Source organism: Nilaparvata lugens, chromosome 5 (assembly GCF_014356525.2).
Source record: "Nilaparvata lugens isolate BPH chromosome 5, ASM1435652v1, whole genome shotgun sequence".
Lineage (NCBI taxonomy): Eukaryota > Metazoa > Arthropoda > Insecta > Hemiptera > Delphacidae > Nilaparvata > Nilaparvata lugens.
In genome coordinates, this window is record NC_052508.1 from 27,031,028 (window position 1) to 27,053,662 (window position 22,635).

The window sequence follows — 22,635 nt, forward strand, 5'->3', positions numbered from 1 at the left end:
ATCAGTCCAGCAGTTCAGACGTGATGATGCGTGAAACATAACTTTCCTATACTACTTTACACCTGTATACCTATAATCCAGTTCTTTCCTTTATTATAGTATAGAAGATAATAGATGGATGGATGATCATTGTTATTTTACTAGAAGATAGAATAAGTTGAATAGTTTCCCTTTCAGAGGGAGTTTTGACAACCCACAAAACTCATTTTTCATTTGAAGATAATAACGGAAAGGTGCACATGACCTTATTTTTTTGCTCAGCTTGCCAAAATACCCCTCATTCCAATATTAAAATTTTCGACTGACTGTACAGTGAGTCAGTCATTCTATCAGGGCTCGAATAATTTAGAAATTTTAATTAAATAAAAATGGAAGAGAATAATTTCTTTATGTAAATATCAACACCTTTATTCAAAGACATATTAACTGCATGCGTTTTCATATTGCCGATACAGCATTGATGAAACTCTAGACGTTTATTTAGCACTTTGTCTCAAAAATTGTTCTAGCTGAAAAATTAAAAATGCATGCCACGTGTAGGCCTAAACATTGCATCAGGAAAACGAAGTTTCAAAACTATGGGCCAGTTGCATGTACGTCTGTTAAATATGGACATTAACGCCGGTTAACAGATCAGCGTTAGTTTTACGGATTCATTTCTGTTCCACAAAGATCGGTTAATTTTTAATTCCGATTAAATTTTCCAGTTAACTAAACAAGATTTTAACGGTTTTACAATCCGGCAACACTGTAATTTATCCGTCAGTGATGTTATTAAAATTATTATTCTAAAAAAATGGCAAAAAAGTGAGATTACGTTATTGAAGCGGTGACTATTCATTACGCATGCGCCATAAAAATGTTCTGTCTGTCGCCAGTGTCGTCGAAGAAGATCGTGACTAACCCCGAAAATTAGAATCTAATTTTGAATGCTAATATCAGCTAAATACTCTTTTCTATTTTATTAACAGATGAAATTTATCCATATATTTAGCTCATACTTTGAATTCTGTAGTTTTTTACCAAAAACTAATTTTGGAAGACTTCTATCAGTAGGTACCTAATCGGCGTTAGTTAGATTTATTCCCCGTGAATGGCCTGTTAAAATTTTTTTACGTCGATTCGGCGTTATCTCTTGAAATTTCTTTTTTGTGCAACCAAAATGCTTCAGTTAGCGTTAATCTCAATTGAAGTATAGCATTTTATCGCGATTAAACGTTAACCGGGAAACGTGCAACTGGGGGAAAGTTTTTTCTAAACAGATTTTTTTGAGATAAATTTGAAGCAGCTGTTTCACATTCACTATATTATTATATGAGTTTGTAAAAATGAAAATATTTATCAATCATCAAAACAATACTATTATTATTTTCATATTTAAAATAAAAATATTTATCGATAATCATAACAATATTATTGAGGTTAAGTGGTATCAGGTAGAAAGCAATAATAGAAACAGATGTTCCTTTTTTAATTTTGACCATATGATTTGGTGATTTTTTAATGAAATCGTATGTACCATTTCTGAAAAATCTAGAAGGAAAATTGAAATTTGGGCTTTCAGGTTCACGAGATTGATATTTTTACTTTCCTTGCCCTATTACCATAGGTAAGGAAAGTATTGCTTTCCGAAAAAAATTAAGGTACCCCAATTTCTACATTTCTATACGTTTCCAGGTCCCCTGAGTCCGAAAAAGTGTTTTTTTAAACAACGGAATGACTTGAAATTTGGAACTTAAGGTCCTTACAATATAAGGATCCGATACGAACAATTTCGATCAAATGCGATTCAAGATGGCAGCTAAAATGGCGAAAATGTTGTCAAAAACAGGGTTTTTCGCAATTTTCTCGAAACCGGCTCTAACGATTTTAATTAAAGTTATACCTAGAATAGTCATCGATAAGCTCTATCAACTGCCACAAGTCCCATATCTGTAAAAATTTCAGGAGCTCCGCCCCATCTATGCAAAGTTTGATTTTAGATTCTCAATTATCAGGCTTCAGATACAATTCAAACAAAAAAATTTTAGTGGAAAAGATTGAGCATGAGTATCTCTACAATTAATGTTCAGTAACATTTTTACCAAAAACTAATTTTGGAAGACTTCTATCAGTAGGTACCTAATCGGCGTTAGTTAGATTTATTCCCCGTGAATGGCCTGTTAAAATTTTTTTACGTCGATTCGGCGTTATCTCTTGAAATTTCTTTTTTGTGCAACCAAAATGCTTCAGTTAGCGTTAATCTCAATTTATTGAAGTATAGCATTTTATCGCGATTAAACGTTAACCGGTAAACGTGCAACTGGGGGAAAGTTTTTTCTAAACAAATGTTTTTGAGATAAATTTGAAGCAGCTGTTTTACATTCACTATATTATTATATGAGTTTGTAAAAATGAAAATATTTATCAATCATCAAAACAATACTATTATTATTTTCATATAAAATAAAAATATTATTAAAAATATTTATCGATTATCAAAACAATATTATTGAGGTTAAGTGGTATCAGGTAGAAAGCAATAATAGAAACAGATGTTCATTTTTTAATTTTGACCATATGATTTGGTGATTTTTTATGAAATCGTATGTACCATTTCTGAAAAATCTAGAAGGAAAATTGAAATTTGGGCTTCCAGGTTCACGAGATTGATATTTTTTGAATCTATGTTCAAAATTTGGAGATCTAAATTATTCCCGTTTTTGCGGTATGCAATCCACAAGTTGACATGTTTTGATGCGAACAAACGAACACAAGAAAAAAAACTACTCTCTCTTATTATATAGATTATATTATTTTCTTTTGATTTATAAATAATTATTAAATTGTCAATTGTACATGTCTGGTATTGTTGAACCAGAACACATCATGCAGATCACCACTATTCACTTGAAAATTATAAATTATTATCTGCTTATCTTGTAATGTCACAAATCTGATATTTATATAATATATTGAAATAACTGAGCATATCTTCCAGTTCGTTTCCTTTCTAAAAACCTTAATATCGTCTTTGACACGTTACCATTGGTAGACCTCATATGGTCAGTGAAGAAAGTCAGGAAATTAATTGAGTGGAATGTTGTAGATGGTTGCTAATGTATCAGTTGATCACTGCAGAATTAATCAATATAATTTTGCTTACATTAGCTCTTATATTGGTCGTTGTCGGTAGCCTAGCTTATAATTTCCAGACTAAATTAAGCAGTGTATGCGGCATTTTGCAGGATTTAGGTCAATGTACCTCAACACTGATAAGATTAGATTCTGTACTCGAACCTCCTTCAGAAATTATATTTATTTAATAAATTATTCATTATTAATTCTGATAGTGGTGAGAGACACAATCATACATGGATTTGTGATCTATATCTTTGTTCAGGTTGCATTGGCTCTTTATCAGAACAACAAACAGGTAATAGTTATAAGATTGCTTTATTTAAGCTTATTACAATTGAAATATTCCAATCCCAAATCTGGGATAACCTACCAATTTCTCGGTCCATATAAGAGATAAAGGTGTGTCTATCAGTATACCGCCGTTTACTCTGACCAAATAAGAAATCTCTTTAATTGTCACCTTGTATGTGACACGCACAAAATTTATCTTAGTAACCTCAGTAATTATTACAGCTTACACATTATTTTATCTGAATATTTATATGGTTATCCTCTTCAGGGTTCCATAATATCCATTCACAATCAGAATCAGGTAATCTTGAGTCATACAGACATAACCTCAATCCCTTGGACAAAATTCGTCCGAATTCAGAAATAAATAAATTCTCAGTTCTAGTATCACACGGAGGGGCATATATTTATGTACCCATAAAAATGAGAACCTTCACAATATCTTCACTAGTTTTCGAGATAACCGCTCTTGAAGAAGTGACATTTTTGAAAAAATCCATGCTGATTATGAGCTTATAGAGCATCAAATTCTCTTCAATTTGATGTATAATTTCACACTTTTACGAATTTACCTGCACCTGTTGCAGAAGCTTTAGTGTTGATTGTGAAATCTTCAGTTTTGCAACAATAGACCAATTGACAAAGGAATTTAGAGGGAATGTTTTTAACACAATTTTTGACTTTGCAGCTTTGTTGAGACTAGTTAGGACATATCGAAAGTCCCCATTTCTAACTCATGTGAGGATGAGGGTGGTTTAAAAGTTGCATTTTTCAGTGTTTTGCTCCCACGCTCATATCTTGAGAACAATGTGTTCAACCGACATAGCTAACAAAAATGAAGCTTAATAAATTCTCTACACTTTTTGTTCAGTAGAATTTTGTGATATTCCCAACAGTTCCCGAGATATTCGCTCTTGAAAGTGTGTAATTGATAAAATAACAGGTTTTTATCCAATGTTTTGCTTTTTCAGGGCTTATAACTCTCCATCAATACATCGTAAATATTGATGCTCATCGTAGGTTTGTAGAGCATTGAATTCTCTTTGAAATGATGTATTATTTCACTATTCCAAGTTTTCCTCTCATTGTTATAGCAGCTTCAATATAATAGGGAGTGAAATTTTCAACTTTGCAACAAGTGTCAACTCAGCGGTTCTACACCTTCAACAGAGGGATAAATATTCGCACTTTTGATATGTTCACCTACTAACTAATCTGATTTAAGCTGCAAAGTCAAAAATTGTGTCACAGACACCCTCTTCAAATTCCATTGTCATACGATCAATTGTTGCAGCAATGTAAATTTCACCCCCTATATTGAAGCTGCTATAACAATGATAGGAAAACTTGGAATAGTGAAATAATACATCATTTCAAAGACACTGAAAAATGCAACTTTTAAACCACCCTCATCCCCTTAGCACATGAGTTAGAAATGGGAACTTCCGATGTCCTCCTCCTAACTAGTCTCAACAAAGCTGCAAAGTCAAAAATTGTGTTAAAAACATTCCCTCTAAATTCCTTTGTCAATTGGTCTATTGTTGCAAAACTGAAGATTTCACAATCAACACCAAAGCTTCTGCAACAGGTGCAGGTAAATTCGTAAAAGTGTGAAATTATACATTAAATTGAAGAGAATTTGATGCTCTATAAGCTCATAATCAGCATGGATTTTTCCCATCAATTTTTAAAAAGTTATAAGAGCGAAAATTGAAAAAAATGGAGGCAAACGTGTTTTTTCAAAAATGTCACTTCTTCAAGAGCGGTTATCTCGAAACCTAGAGAAGATATATAAAAATTTGTGAGATGAATATTGTAGGAAATTATGTAAGCTTCAATTTTGTATATATCAGTTATGAACGTAAGATACATAGTTTTCGAGTTATATACGAGAAACCAAAAAATGGTAACTTTGAAGCACCCCCACCCTATTAACACATGGGGTAGGGGTGGGGACTTTTGATATGTTTACCTCCTTACTACCCTAATCAGAACTGAGGGTCAAAAATTGTACTCCAAACATTTCCCTCTATACCCTGTTTTGGGAGGAGATGGGATGATGAATTTGGGTGTAATCTAGTAAGATGTTTGAATGGAAAGAGTGAATGGAGGAATGAATTTAGTTATTTGTGTGAGAAAATGAAAGAGAAAATGAGAGCTGAGTGGGTACGAAGGATGAATGAAGCCCAGTTTCACGGATTGTATAAACGGTTAGAGCGGCAGAACGATAGTAGATCTTATCTTGAAGGTCATTTTGATAGGAGGAAGATAAGTTTATTAGTTAAGGCTAGGGGGTCTCTTTTCCACCTCAATTTTTCGCACGGCAGAGAAGAAACACAATGGCGATGCTCATTATGTAACAGGGGCGAGATAGAGGATATGCTTCACTTTATGGGGGCTTGCCCGATGTTAGGGGGTGTTCGTAGAGTATACTTAGGTAAATATGTACTCACTGAGGCAGAAGTAGTTGAGTGGCTAAATGGGAAAGATTGGGGAAAATTGACGAGTTTCTTGAAATTGGCTCTTAAACTTAGAAAAGATTTAATAGAAGAATTCAACTATTAAAACCGACTCCTGGCAGACAGCCTTACAGGTTATGCCATAATAATGTCTTGTTTTTTCTTATTATGTTAAAGGTGTTTTATTTAGTTTTTGCTATTTCTTCATATGAATTTCATTTTTTGTAATATGTTTGAATCATCAATAAAGTCATTTTACTACTACCCTGTTTTGAGCATTCATTGCCTGGACTAATAGCCCAATTGAGAGAAAATATTCAAATTTGGTACAGAACTTCAGCTAGGGTCAAGAAATTTTGTCTTGAGAGAACTTCAAAATTACGCAAAGATTCGCCCATTATAGCGCTTTTACAGCGTTTTCCAAGCGTTCCCTAGCGTTTTTAGAGGGTTTCTTTTCTCAAGTTTTTCATTGAGTTTTTAATGATTTTTTTTATATTTCCCAAGCAAATTCATACTTGAAAGGATTAGATATAGATGCTTGTTGAGTTCTCCATATCATTGCTGTTTCAAATTTCAAAGAACTATTAGACTGAAATACCCTGCACCAAATAATTCGAAGAAAACTGGTGCTTGAATCGAGCCTGAAAGTCTAATTTGACGGAACGAAGAAAGCTCAAATGAAAAATGCAGGTGAGCGAAGCGAGCCTTCCGATTCTGTTTCCGTATGATCCAGCTGGGGGTCTTGGGGGCGGAGCCCCCTGGCTAGACTGATAAGGCGAGCGAAGCGAGCCTACTGGCTAGTAAAACATATTTGCTCTTTAATTCACTTACTGAAAGTCAATATTCACATTTTCTCATATCAGATTGAAAGAATTGAATAAGAATCTAATCCATGGAAAATATCATTTGATTTGAAACTATCAAATGCTACCTTTCTAAAGTCACAAAAAGCTTATTTTGAAATGATATGTGTTTAATTCTAATTTAGAATCTTCCTTCAACCATGATTGAATAATAAAATTTAAAAAATCATATGAGGTATTTCCATGTTTACAACAGTGCCTAGATACATATGTATGAATGATCTCTAGATTATTTATGAGAGCAATAAAAACAGGTAAGTAGAAACTAATAAAAGTTATATAAAAACAGCAAAGTGAACATAGACAAAACAATATGAACAAAAACCCTGGAATAATCTTCATAATATGCATCAAGTTATGCAAAAAATCAAGAGTTGGCAAATAATAGAATTTTGAATTAAAATACAAAGTATGTAATGTTATCAACAGCAGCATAAATGTTATCAACAGCTGCTAAACCCTAGTTTCTGGTTCAAAAATAGAAAATGTATTTTCTCTAAAATTAGATAAAATAAGAATTCTAGGTAATTCAAAATCCAAATTGATTCAAAAAGAAAGGCCCAATTTAAAAAAAAAATACATTTACTTCAAAAACGATGCACACAACCCAATTTTACTTCGAATTACACAAAGAAGCATTACTCAATTACTCATTAAAAAAGTAGGGTCCAAAGATCATGGTTTATGAGGATGCACGAAAACGTTCACTTTAGGCTAATCTCGTTCATAGTGATGAGGCAACGTTTCAGGTAAGCAATGAAGTCAATGAACATAGAGTTCGTATATGGGGAACTGAAAACTCTTATCAAACAGCGGGTTGTTGATTAATGTCAAAAAGTAGCAGCAGTAGTAGTGATAATGAGCTGGTTTTATTGTATTCGGTGACAGCACGGGACCAGTGGGTACATCCAATCAATAAAAAAAGGAAGACCTATGGCGAATTCCATCATTTAATGCGCGACCTTGAGGATGACAATGATAGTATACGTTCTATACGATAGAATACGTCTAGTATACGTTCTGCGCATGCTCGGACCAAAACGTGGCCGGACACGTTTGAAAAGATCGCTCAGGGAGCGAACGGTAGCCACGCGTGGCTAGTATAGCAAGCGTTGCCGCGTGGCCGTGGCTGCTATGTGAATTGCTTCATTTGATTAGCTGGGAAGCGATGTTTTGAAAAGTAGCTAGCGTGCGTCCAGCCACGCACGCCACGTCGGCCACGCTAGCCACATGCCAATTCACACTGCCACGACTGTTGCGATGCTATATCGGCCACGTTTCCCGTCAGTATGCAGGAAGATGTCAACTCCGACGGTCCTGTGGTGTGAATCTGGATTTTCTTGTGGCTTACCTTGGTTTGATGACTCCAGTAGCAGCAGTAGTAGTGATAATGAGCTGGTTTTATTGTATTCGGTGACAGCATGGGACCAGTGGGTACAACCAATCACTAAAAAAAGGAAGACCTATGGCGGACAATGATAGTATACGTTCTATACGATAGTATACGTCTCGTATACGTTCTGCGCATGCTCGGACCAAAACGTGGCCGGACACGTTTGAAAAGATCGCTCAGAGAGCGAACGGTAGCCACGCGTGGCTAGTATAGCAAGCGTTGCCGCGTGGCCGTGGCTGCTATGTGAATTGCTTCATTTGATTAGCTGGGAAGCGATGTTTTGAAAAGTAGCTAGCGTGCGTCCAGCCACGCACGCCACGTGCTGTGTGGAATGGCCTCTACAGTACACCTGTACACCATCATAAACTTGCTTCTGTGAGTAATTTGATGTGTAATTGGTTTTTGAGCAGTTTTTTTAAATAAATCGATTTATTGTTTGAAATAGGGTCATTGTTGTTGAATGACCTGCAGTTAATTCTGTTGATTATAATTGATATATTATAATTGGGTATGAATACCTGGCATCTTTCATGTGAGGACACTCTTTGCCTGTGACGAGAGCTTTGACATCGACGACGGCCAACTTGTTGGCAGCTCTTTAATTCACTTACTGAAAGTCAATATTCACATTTTCTCATATCAGATTGAAAGAATTGAATAAGAATCTAATCCATGGAAAATATCATTTGATTTGAAACTATCAAATGCTACCTTTCTAAAGTCACAAAAAGCTTATTTTGAAATGATATGTGTTTAATTCTAATTTAGAATCTTCCTTCACCATGATTGAATAATAAAATTTAAAAAATCATATGAGGTATTTCCATGTTTACAACAGTGCCTAGATACATATGTATGAATGATCTCTAGATTATTTATGAGAGCAATAAAAACAGGTAAGTAGAAACTAATAAAAGTTATATAAAAACAGCAAAGTGAACATAGACAAAACAATATGAACAAAAACCCTGGAATAATCTTCATAATATGCATCAAGTTATGCAAAAAATCAAGAGTTGGCAAATAATAGAATTTGAATTAAAATACAAAGTATGTAATGTTATCAACAGCAGCATAAATGTTATCAACAGCTGCTAAACCCTAGTTTCTGGTTCAAAATAGAAAATGTATTTTCTCTAAAATTAGATAAAATAAGAATTCTAGGTAATTCAAAATCCAAATTGATTCAAAAAGAAAGGCCCAATTTAAAAAAAAAATACATTTACTTCAAAAACGATGCACACAACCCAATTTTACTTCGAATTACACAAAGAAGCATTACTCAATTACTCATTAAAAAAGTAGGGTCCAAAGATCATGGTTTATGAGGATGCACGAAAACGTTCACTTTAGGCTAATCTCGTTCATAGTGATGAGGCAACGTTTCAGGTAAGCAATGAAGTCAATGAACATAGAGTTCGTATATGGGGAACTGAAAACTCTTATCAAACAGCGGGTTGTTGATTAATGTCAAAAAGTAGGAGCATAACCTTCACTGTTTTGTAGATGTCTGAGCCTCAAAAGGAAGAAGATACATAGAACACTTACAGTACACCTGTACACCATCATAAACTTGCTTCTGTGAGTAATTTGATGTGTAATTGGTTTTTGAGCAGATTTTTTAAAATAAATACGATTTATTGTTTGAAATAGGGTCATTGTTGTTGAATGACCCTGCAGTTAATTCTGTTGATTATAATTGATATATTATAATTGGGTATGAATACCTGGCATCTTTCATGTGAGGACACTCTTTGCCTGTGACGAGAGCTTTGACATCGACGACGGCCAACTTGTTGGGCAGCTCCTCAATTGACGGCACACTCTTCTCATCGCAGTCGCCGTAATGGAACACTTTGTGGTTAGAAGACAGTCGCACGTACCAAAACTTATCTTTTATTCGCTGAAAATAATTAAGGTAAGGATCAATCATTTCCAAAAATACAAATCCTGAATCGCCGGTTTTTTATCTTAGCTTATTTGCTTCAACTCAAATCCAATTGGAACCGAATTCAAGATTACATGTACGGTATTCCTTAAAAAAATAAGCAGTAAGATCAAACAAAAATCGTTCAATCAAGTAAAAATATTAAATTGTCGAATAAAAATCTATAATTGACCAAGCACTAGGCTAAGCAAAAATCATTTTGTCAAATTATTGAGATAATACAAGTTCGAAAAATTTCTACAAAAGAACAATGACGAATTGGTGTGAGGTGCTCTAATCTAACCATCAGATTACTACGATGAATTTTCTCACTACTGAGACTCCAAGAGTTTAATATTATCTTGTGTAAACTAAGACTAACAGAGATGCATCTAGGCTAAGAAATATATTAGATTGAACAATATGATAAGGAGTTTCCATTTTCCATCTTCATTTTCTGCTTTTCTAATAATAGTGAACGCTACTGGTCAGTTTAATAACAGTTTTGTTCAATTTTTTAGTTTTAGTTTTCCCCTTTTTTGGATGACGTTTTTAGTTACTATTAATGAATCCATGATTCATCACGACAAGTATCAAATCGTACTACTTCTACATGTAACTAAATACAAAGTTTAAAACGTAAAACAATTCTTGTTGCCTTGACGAATGATATTTAAGATCTTAGATATTTTTATATTAATACATTAATAAATTACTGAGTACTTCCAAATGAAATACTGTATTTATAAGTTTAATAATTTTCAAATTATGAAAATGGAAGAATAATTTTTCACGTTTTCAAACACTAATTTTCGAAACACTTACCTGCCCTCTTTGTGAGTATTTTGTAAAGCAGGTGCCATCAACTAGAAACCCTAGCCTTTGTTTTTGGATGAGATCCATTATCTCCGGTGTAATTTGTTCCTTCAACTCAGTAATGGGTCGCGCATGAGATTCCCATTCCTCCCGAGAGAGCCTTTCTCTTTGCCACAGCTGAGTGATTTCCGCATAGGTCAAAGCTTGAAGTAGCTGCTTGAATTTTTCCATGTTCAGTGGTTGAGCAGCCAAAGCTCTGGTGATTTGCTCTTTGACTACACTGAATACCTGCACAATTCAATTCAATTATGTATTCTTATTTATTCAATAAAGAGAAAATATTGAACAATCCCACATCCCAAGAACGTTTTAAGCAAAATCTCCCAAGACAACATAAAAATGAAATAGTTTGATTGAAATTGATTTATTGGACTCCATTCAATAAACTTGACATTTTCAATGTACTATCACTAGAGAAAAGGTCAACCAGCACATAAAAAACTGTATCAACTTATCACTACTAGTATTCTTCAGATTCAGCTCTTCGTTGTACTTGGATCTGGCAAAAACTAAAATGTAGAATGAAACTTATGAAACTTTACAAATATATATATATATATATATATATTATATATAATATATATATATATATATAGTATGGCATTTCCTTATTCGTAAGTCCTTGTAATTTCGCACTGATTACAAGTGCACGTCCAAATTTAAAATGTACTGGATCGCCTGACGGCTTGCCACAGTAAAGTCATTACTGTCACCCAGGTAGGCACGTCTGTCACATTCATGGACAATGTGTTTCATTGTCTGCAATGGAGCTCCACATCGCATCCTGAGAGTCTATAAAGCCCCATTTGAAAAGAGATGCTTGCATCTCCGTGCAATGTTCGGATTCGGTTTACTGCAATTCTTAGGGCCGGTTTCCGAGCTAAGAATAAGTTCTAGACTTTGAACAGCTGGAGTCAGAAAATTGGCTTTTCAAAACGGGGCATAATCGTAGTCATAGTAAAAGTCACGTTTAAATAAAATTTCGAAAAAAATCTGGTGTGGCGCACTCACACAACTTTCCTTGCCGTTATGAAAATTGATCACCTGACGCTAGTGTCCACGCGCATTTCAAGTTTACTTATAAACAAAGATTTGGCCAGCTGGTGACAGGGCAATAACGCTGGAGACACACGAGTTCTGCTATCTCTTCATAGTGAATCATTTAATAGAATCAACAGTTGCCAACAGTTTGCAATTGGATAATAAAATTTTCTCAAATTTCGAGCTTATTTCTAATTTTAGGTGAAAATGTTACTGAACATTAATTGTAGAGATACTCATGCTCAATCTTTTCCACTCGAAATTTTTTGTTTAAATTGTATCTGAAGCCTGATAATTGAGAATCTAAAATCAAACTTTGCATAGATGGGGCGGAGCTCCTGAAATTTTTACAGATATGGGACTTGTGGCAGTTGATAGAGCTTATCGATGACTATTCTAGGTATAACTTCAATCAAAATCGTTGGAGCCGTTTTCGAGAAAATCGCGAAAAACCCTGTTTTTGACAACATTTTCGCCATTTCAGCCGCCATCTTGAATCGCATTTGATCGAAATTGTTCGAGTCGGATCCTTATAGTGTAAGAACCTTAAGTTCCAAATTTCAAGTCATTCCGTTAATTGGGGGATGAGATATCGTGTACACACACACACACACACTTCTGCTTTTCTAATAATAGTAAACGCTACTGGTCAGTTTAATAACAGTTTTGTTCAATTTTTTAGTTTTAGTTTTCCCCTTTTTTGGATGACGTTTTTAGTTACTATTAATGAATCCATGATTCATCACGACAAGTTTAGTATCAAATCGTACTACTTCTACTTGTAACTAAATACAAAGTTTAAAAAAACGTAAAACAATTCTTGTTGCCTTGACGAATGATATTTAAGATCTTAGATATTTTTATATTAATACATTAATAAATTACTGAGTACTTCCAAATGAAATACTGTATTTATAAGTTTAATAATTTTCAAATTATAAAAATGGAAGAATAATTTTTCACGTTTTCAAACACTAATTTTCGAAACACTTACCTGCCCTCTTTGTGAGTATTTTGTAAAGCAGGTGCCATCAACTAGAAACCCTAGCCTTTGTTTTTGGATGAGATCCATTATCTCCGGTGTAATTTGTTCCTTCAACTCAGTAATGGGTCGCGCATGAGATTCCCATTCCTCCCGAGAGAGCCTTTCTCTTTGCCACAGCTGAGTGATTTCTGCATAGGTCAAAGCTTGAAGTAGCTGCTTGAATTTTTCCATGTTCAGTGGTTGAGCAGCCAAAGCTCTGGTGATTTGCTCTTTGACTACACTGAATACCTGCACAATTCAATTAAATTATGTATTCTTATTTATTCAATAAAGAGAAAATATTGAACAATCCCACATCCCAAGAAAGTTTTAAGCAAAATCTCCCAAGACAACATAAAAATGAAATAGTTTGATTGAAATTGGTTTATTGGACTCCATTCAATAAACTTGACAAATTTCAATGTACTATCACTAGAGAAAAAGGTCAACCAGCACAATAAATAAAACTGTATCAACTTATCACTACTAGTATTCTTCAGATTCAGCTCTTCGTTGTTCTTGGATCTGGCAAAAACTAAAATGTAGAATGAAACTTTACAAATATATATATATATATATATATATATATATATAATATATATATATATATATAGCGTATGGCATTTCCTTATTCGTAAGTGCACGTCCAAATTTAAAATGTACTGGATCGCCTGAGGGCTTGCCACAGTAAAGTCATTACTGTCACCCAGGTAGGCACGTCTGTCACATTCATAGACAATGTGTTTCATTGTCTGCAATGGAGCTCTACAATCGCATCCTGGAGAGTCTATAAAGCCCCATTTGAAAAGAGATGCTTTGCATCTCCGTGCAATGTTCGGATTCGGTTTAATGCGACCCATGCGTGTCTAGGAAGGTCAAATCCTGGTGCCTGGTGCACTGTCTGAGAGCATCTGGAATTATAGGGGGTGCCTCCTCTCTCCATCAAACAAAAGTTCTCACTCTTGAGGCGCTCTGCCAGCTTTATTGTTGGCTTTCTGGATTTGAGGTTCCTCATGTTCAGGTCTGGGATATCCTTATGAATTGGGAGCTGTTGGCTGGAGCATATCCTGTTGTGCAGTCGCAGGAGGGCCTGACATCTGCGCAGATTCGGCGGTGGTATCCCACTAAGAACAGGTAGCCAGGGAACTGGTGTTGTTCTCAGGGCCATCCAGGATGAAGCACAATACTCCAGACCAAGGCTTGGGCACCTCAGAGTTGATGAAGATGAGCCCCATGTGGTGCCACATAATTTTTGTATTAAATTATTCCTTGTCTTCACCTTGGCTACCATGTTTTTAATGTGTTGATTGAAGGAGAGTGTCTTATCAAGGGTAACACCAAGGTATTTTGGAAAACTGTTGTGGCGCAGTTTAGTGTTGCTCATTATCACCTTCAGCTTGGCATTTGCCATTTTATTATTCAGGTGAAAGGCAGACACTTCAGTTTTCCCCATGCTCGGGCACAGTCTCCATTTTGAGCAATAAACTGCTAGAGCATCCAGGTCACTGGTTAGGGTCTCCTCGCTGCTCTCCAGGTCCTTGTTTTGTGTGGCAAGGGCTATGTCATCTGCATAAGCAAAGACTCTGAACCTAAAACAGGGAAGGTCTGAAACATATAGGTTAAAGAGAAGGGGAGCCAGAACAGAGCCTTGAGGCAGGCCATTATCCAGTCTTCTAGCTCTGCTCATCTTGTGTCCCATTGAGACCTGAAATGATCTATTTTTCAGCATGTTGTTCATACTTTACAAATATTTCCTGAATATCATTCAATATTAATAGATTTGTCACTGAAAGATTTTTGCAAGCCTATTCAAGCAATTTTTATGAGAGGTCTACAAGCCTTATTAGAGAGTCAATTTGGAAAGTGGAGATTTGTGAGTCAATTTGGAAGGCGAATGCAAGACATGATATTAAGTTACAACAAGCGTTGGATGAAAACTAGATTTCACCACACTACACAACATATTATACAATCTACAACAAAATATCAAATATGTTACCAAGGTTTCTAAATTGAATTGATTAATTAAGAGTTTTCATTTTACTGGCACTATTTTGTTTTGTAATTAATAATGATATGCAACGAATAATTGCCAGGTTAGCCGAGACGACTAAGGCATTGCACCCTTGAGTCTGCTAGCGCTACCTGGTCGTGGCTTCGAATCCTGCCGGTAGGCATGGACATTTGATCATCTCATCAAATTACGCACGCACTTACAATTATTTCCATTACACACGCACAAGCTGAAAGCTCATGTGGGCATCATCCGAAATAAAACAAAGTGCTACTATATTTTCTACTTCTTTGGATTACAAACTCAACATTGATAGAATCAATATGATATATGATGGTGATCTATTTTTATGCATTGTGAGAATTATTTAGGGCTCTGAAAGGCCGCAACTATATGGGTGGAATAGAGGTGATGGATCTTTTTCACTAGTTAACAGAATGCATTGACTCTTATGACAATTCCGTTCGTACAGTTCACCCCTCAAGTGTAGAAACACACAGAAAAGCGTAGCGTAGCGTATTCGAAAACACATAGAAAGCGCAGCGTAGCGTAGCGCATTGTAGGATAAAGGCGGCAAAATTCAAATTTAGATTCAATCCAATTCACAATATTTACAAATTATAAGCAAAAAGATAACTAGATCACACAGCTCAACAAGATGAAAATAATAATTTAACAATATTGAGTAGACTACCTAATAATTATAATCAATTATTCGGCAAAATAATTCTTGACAAAAACTTCGAATATATTATATTATCAGGACTAATTCATGAATTAGGATTAATGAATAATACTTGCCGAGAGTTCAATACTCCGCGTTTACAAGCAGGAATGAATATCTATGAATTTATTGATTCATCGAGAGATGGAAAATATAAATAGAAGAAAGATGAATTATCAAAAATGAAATAAATGAGTAAGTAGGCTACATTAGATCTCACAGATCTGACTTTTTTTAATAGATTTAAAACTATAAGTAGATGTTACTGAAGTGTTTGTTTAAATGGTAAAATTTTATTTTACAAACTAGTTTGTTCCTTCGGTATACGCTGCACTACGCTCCTATACGCTACCAGTGTGTACAACCACCAATCAGTGCATGAGTTTGTTTCAAAACATACGCTACGCTGTCTGTGTGTTTCTACACTAAGAGGAAATGCGTTCTGTAACGAAAGAAAAGAAAAAGACCAACATTCCGTCTCAACTATTCCACCCGTAGGCCTATAGTTGGGGTCTAACTCAAGTTAGCTTACTGACCTTCTATGATGTTATCAGCTAAGGTTTAATTTCAGCTTGTAAAATATAGTGGATTAGTTCATTGAATAAAATGAATAATGAAATTGAAACAGCTATTTTTGAAAGACAGCCTTTCAAAATACTTACTTTCAGAAAATCCTCAGTAGTTGCACGCATTTCTTTCCAGGTTTTGTTCAAGAGAACAATACAAATACAGAAAAATTCTTCGAATGGATGATCATGTGTAAAGAACATGGGATAATATGTTTGCCCTTGTTCGCTAGGCGCTTCTCCTATCCTAAGAACCTCGCAGAGCAGCTTCACCAACTCGACACTAGTTCGACCAAATGGACATTCGTGTTCGTCCGCTCTACATGAGTTCTCCAAAACAACCTATCGATAACATAATAACATAACATAATAAGGATGGCAACCAAATCAATGTGGCATAAATCCCAGATAAAATTATCAAACACATTGGAGATGTAAAGAAATTAGAGTTTGTTTTTAATCACTAAATCACTAAATAAAAGAGATGGGAAAGACTGAAAGTACCGGAAGACAAATTTTTCATTATTAACAAAAAACATTTATCTGCGGCATATAATGGCTTGAAAATTCTGTAAAAAATTGAAGATTACTAATAAAGGTGCTGATCACGATAATTAAATCTAAATAAAAATAATTTGAAACTGCCTGACAACGTTGCCTGGAGTAGGATGTAAACCTAGCGCCGAAGTGCAGGATGGTTTTTCACAGCTTGGCGTTGTTGTCATTCGAGATGGGTGTCTGGCTTGGAAGTGTTTCGGCCGCATTGCAGGATGACTGTTAACGGTTGCCGGAAGATCAACAGCTGGATTTTTTTCGTTATTTTTCGTGATAGAAAAATTCTGATTGCAGATTCGTTCTCAGCGACCCCAAGTTTAGCCTAAAGGCTCAGAATGTCAACAATGTTTTTAAATAATTAAAAATCATAATGAAAAGTCATTAATATGGTAGTACACCACGTTTCTGGGAACTTTTTACTGGTGACTGGAGTTATTATTGACACACAAAAATCAAAATAATCGTGAGAAAGAAAACTGCTGATGAACGCGAATAAGACCGCCACTCCATTGTTCTATTGTCTCGGCTGCTTGGCTGAGCCTGGCTGGAGGGATCAAATAACCGACTGGTTTGATCTTTCGTCTGTCCGCTAGGTGGAACTACGCCGACCATTGCTGGGTGGAAGATGTTACTGCGGCCGCTCGCATTCCCACCAACGCTGCTATAATTTGCTGTCACAGCGCCTCATCCGATTCAGTCAATCAACCTGCCTGCACTGCGGAGCTAGGTTACGGACTACGCATGGCGACAACAATGGTGTATGTCCCAGAACATTACTTGCAGAAGGCTGTAAGTGCTTGGCGTAGAAACACTATCATACAATTTTTTACTCACTCCACTTTTTTCATTATTAACTTGGTATTTGACTTATTTAAAATAAATTTCACACATTTATAAACACTAAATATTCTTCCAACATATTTAAATTTGGCAAAGAAATTATTTTTTTTTTCATTCCATTTTCATTTCATTTTTTCATCCCACTGACCACCTATGAAAGGGGTATAAGGATTTGTCAATTATAATCTAAGTCGTCAATCTTTGCATTCTATAATGCAAAAAGAATTCCTCACTGGAATAAGAACAAACCTGCAACAACTCCTCCCTCACCTTAATTCTGAACTTTTCACCTGTAAGAGCTTTTATGCGTGTTGGCAATGAATTATTAAGCCGAATTCCTGCACTCTTTACCCCCCTCTCATACATACCAGTTCGATGAATGTCGTCTCTGAGGTTTTGTCTATATCTGGTATTGTATGAGTGGAACAACTCTCCTGTATTGAACCTATCTTTATTCCTATCAATAAAACAAAGAGCCTCTAAAATATATACACCTGGTAGTGGGAGAATCTTTAACTCATTGAAATAATCTCTACAACTTGCTCTAATAGATTCACCCACCATCACTCTAACTGCCCACTTTTGAATCCTAAATATATGTATTGCATGAGTTGAATTGCCCCAAAATATAACACCGTATGAAAGAAGAGAATGGAACACAGCAAAATAAACACTTCTAAGCGTTCCTGCATCCAGCAATTTCTTCACGGTTCTTAGAACAAATCCTGCTGAGTTTAGTTTGCTTTTTAGCTGGTCTAAATGAGGTCGCCAGGAGAGTTCAGAGTCCAGCACTACTCCAAGTACCTTTGCCTCGTTTGCTGAACCTATGTTTCCATCTCTCGTATCCAATACTGCTTCCCGAGCCGTCCTGAATGGAATCTGCATAGTCTTATTGTAATTTAGTACCAACATATTTGAGGCCAGCCATTCTTCTAGTTTCTGAAGAGCTCTTCTACTTTCCGATTACATATCATGCTGACTGTTACTTTTCAATAAAATACTTACATCATCAGCGTATAAAACACAGTGTGCTGGCTCAAGGTGTGGTGGCAAGTCGTTAATATATAGAAGGAAAAGCAAAGGACCAAGGACTGATCCCTGAGGGACCCCACTCCTCGCCTGTAACCATTCCGACTGATACACAAAAGAGTGAGACTGTATTTCCACCCGCTGATGTCTCTCATCAAAGTATGATACGAACCACTTGAGAACCTTGCCTTCAAAACCATATAATTTCAACTTTTTCAATAAAATTTCAATGTTTACAAGATCGAAAGCTTTGGAAAGATCGGCAATCAGGCCACATACCCTGGATCCTCCATCCACAGAATTCAGCACTTCATTTACAAAAGAAAAAAGCGCATCACCTGTAGAAGTAGAAGTGCCGGGCCTGAATCCAAACTGTTTAGGGGACAGCAATTTTAACTTGTTCAAGTACTTTCTTAATCTGTGGAGCACTACGTATTCGAATATCTTTAGAAATACAGGTGGATTGGCAATCGGTCTGTGATTTTCAGGAAGCTTGTGGTTTCCTTTCTTATAAATGGGGACTACCTTAGAATATTTCAACTTTAACGGTACACAACCGGCTTTCATTGATTCATTAAAGATATAAGTCAGAGGTTCAATTATATGTTCGGCTGTTTGCTTTACTAGATAGTTTGAAATATTGTAGTGATCATAGGATTTTTTATTTTTTAATGATTTAATTATCTTTCTGAGTTCTGTTCTACTTATTGGATCAAATTCCTTCAAGTGGAAAGTGCGCGACTGTCGATGAACACTGCTAGTTGGTGAGTCATTAAGATTGTTCTAAAAATTTGCTTTAGTCTTTTAATATTTGGTATAACACAATAACACTACTTGCCCCACTTTTAGTGTCCATACAAGTTTGCAAGTCCATGCAAAAAGTAGTAAAACAACCTCCAGGAAGTTGAGATTGTATAAGGTCATCTGACATCTGCGATCGAGCCATTTCTGCTTAACGATGGAGTGATTCCAAATTTGTTTTAGCTTCAGCTTTGTCTTCATTATTTTCAGCCGTGTTAACCAATGCTTTTAATTTGTCACATTTATTACATTAATCAATACTGGCCGATGGAATTTGAGCTTTGGAAAATAGGCTTTGAAGACTAGAATAGTAGCGATAGTTGATTTTGTTGTTGAGATATTTTATTTGGAATGCTTTGGAGAGTCTGTGCACGTTCAAATCAGGAGAAAGGAATTCACAAGTTGATTTTTTCCGAGAATATTGGCTCTCAACCTAGCGCCGCAGTGCAGGATGGTTTCTCACAGCTTGGCGTTGTTGTCATTCGAGATGGGTGTCTGGCTTGGAAGTGTTTCGGCCGCATTGCAGGATGACTGTTAACGGTTGCCGAAAGATCAACAGCTGGATTTTTTTCGTTATTTTTCGTGATAGAGAAATTCTGATTGCAGATTCGTTCTCAGCGACCCCAAGTTTAGCCTAAAGGCTCAGAATGTCAATAATGTTTTTAAATATTTAAAAATCATCATGAAAAGTCATTAATATGGTAGTACACCACGTTTCTGGGAACTTTTTACTGGTGACTGGAGTTATTATTGACACACAAAAATCAAAATAATCGTGAGAAAGAAAACTGCTGATGAACGCGAATAAGACCGCCACTCCATTGTTCTATTGTCTCGGCTGCTTGGCTGAGCCTGGCTGGAGGGATCAAATAACCAACTGGATTGATCTTTCGTCTATCCGCTAGGCGGAACTACGCCGACCATTGCTGGGTGAAAGATGTTACTGCGGCCGCTCGTATTCCCACCAACGCTGCTATTATTTGCTGTCTCAGCGCCTAGTCCGATTCAGCCAAGCAACCAGCCTGCACTGCGGAGCTAGGTTCATGTCGGGGAAAACTATTGATAATTATGTGCTTTCACCAGATTACAGTCATCATCAGAAAATTCAAACTTATGCTCATTCGATTTTGGATTTTTACCTCTCAAATCATTGTAAATTGAATTACCTAGCTTTAGCTTTGCTTGCAAAACTTGTAGTTTTTTGTGTTTAATAGCAAAAATGTCTTTGAAAGTTTTCGAACATACCTGTATATTTTCTCCTTTATGATTTGGAACAAGATAAGTAATGGTAGCTTGGCGTCTGCTTTCCTCAGGCTCGTCATAGGTTCCATCACACCTACGTCGAATCTTTTGTAAGATCATTTTGTTCATTAGCCCTTGCTGTTCTGGCTTGATCTTGTATAATTCCGTGAATAAAACGTTTTTGTGATCCTCTGAGAGTTTTTGTATTTACATCTGCATGCTGCATGTTGAGGGACTGGATTCTCATTCCGACAAGCCATTATTGATAAGTTATTAATCAATTATGTTGGAAGATTATTTCATGTATGATACAACACTATAGGAATACTCAATCACATTTAAAATACAGAAAAAATACACTTGACCACTTGTATAAGAATAATATGAAAACTTTCGCCACGTAACACGCATTCTACCGATGCCGGTTGTAAACTAAACTGTCATCACTGTCATGGCGGAACCTAGTAGCAGGCATGGTAATGGCATATACAGCCTTTTCCAGTAAACGCCAGATGAGTCATTCACCATTAACGATCTCTATCGAAGATTATTGTAACTAAACTGGACATCCTTGGCACTTACAGTTCTTTCCAGAACATTGGCAATGGCCCTAGCAGCCTATTCCGCTAAAAAAGTGTTTTTTGAATTTTTCGGACTTTCAGCCATTTCCATTTACATGCTAATACAAATAGTGAGTAAATGTAATATTTATTACATTCAAATGCAATAAAAATTAGTGAGTAAAAATTAAATTTTATTCAGTAAATGGTATTAAATTTAATATGGTGAATAAAATTAGTTGATATTAAACAAAGCTATTTACAATCAAGCCAATAAAATCGCTAATATTATATTGATTATTTTTGTTTGAATAATTTTTGCAATGATGTAATTCCTTATACTACGGTAAGTAAACGGTTTATTCGATTTCAACATTGAACATTGATTGCTGTGACTGAATTGCTGTGTTTGTATTTCTATTCAGTCAGTAAAACATTTTAGAGAAAGGATTTCAACAAACCCGGGTCAATATAATAATTTGAACATTACAGCCAGAGCACATAATTATTGAGATGATACATAGTAGTTTGGAAGTCCTATTATTATTCCTCCCGTTTGAGCGTCTAACCAATACGTTTAGCGTTTTAGTGAGTTATATGCAGACAAAATTTGAGTAGAGATAACTAATAATAAACAATAAAAAGTCTAATAAATAATGGGTGAAGAAAACTAGCAATGTAAACTATAGAGAACATGAATATATTGTAGGATTAATATTTTGTCTACTATATAATTATGAGATTGCGGATTAATAATATGTAAAGTAGAAAGCGGCAGGTTTATGTATAAAATGCGATCTACCTTAGTGTAGCTCTCAGTATGATTTCTTGCAAAATAAACCATGCAGTCCAAAGCAAGCATGCCGGGAGGGGTCTCAGTGAAGTCCAGGGCTGGGTTGATGTCATATTTGAAGCCCAATTTCTTATAATCTTTGGCGAAAACTCCCATTTGTCTGCGTACAGTCGAGTCAGTCGCATTTGTTATGTCCACATCGAAGGCTATCTTACGCAGCTCCTTTATCTTATCGTGAGCATCTTGATCCTGAAATATATAGACATCCATTTTCAAAATAAATATGCAATGTTAGGAAGCAAGTTTGATATTACTGACAAATGGAGAAGATTTGATTCAATAAAACTCAATTTAAAGAGTAAGAGCAAAAATGGGTAATAAATACTGACTGTACTGGAATCATATTTTATAAAAATCTATATTCTAAAAATTTAGAAGTTTTATTTTCGGCCAATTCATCATCAACTTACTTAACTCTAAGATTACCTATTTTATGTTATTTCTGATTTAAAAAAAT

At 35.5% G+C, this 22,635-nt stretch overlaps 1 protein-coding gene across 1 annotated transcript in view; it reads right to left on the reverse strand.

Annotated features, from left to right (window-relative positions):
- The window catches only part of LOC111057495 (engulfment and cell motility protein 1), a 40,962-nt gene that overhangs the window by 10,028 nt on the left and 8,299 nt on the right, over positions 1-22,635 (reverse strand). The window contains exons 3-6 of the mRNA XM_039428059.1: positions 22,128-22,367; positions 16,395-16,640; positions 12,965-13,243; positions 9,854-10,029 (exon numbers count right to left, since the gene is read on the reverse strand). Of these exons, the coding sequence (XP_039283993.1) occupies positions 9,854-10,029; positions 12,965-13,243; positions 16,395-16,640; positions 22,128-22,367 (941 nt within the window). The remainder of the gene's footprint in view (positions 1-9,853; positions 10,030-12,964; positions 13,244-16,394; positions 16,641-22,127; positions 22,368-22,635) is intronic.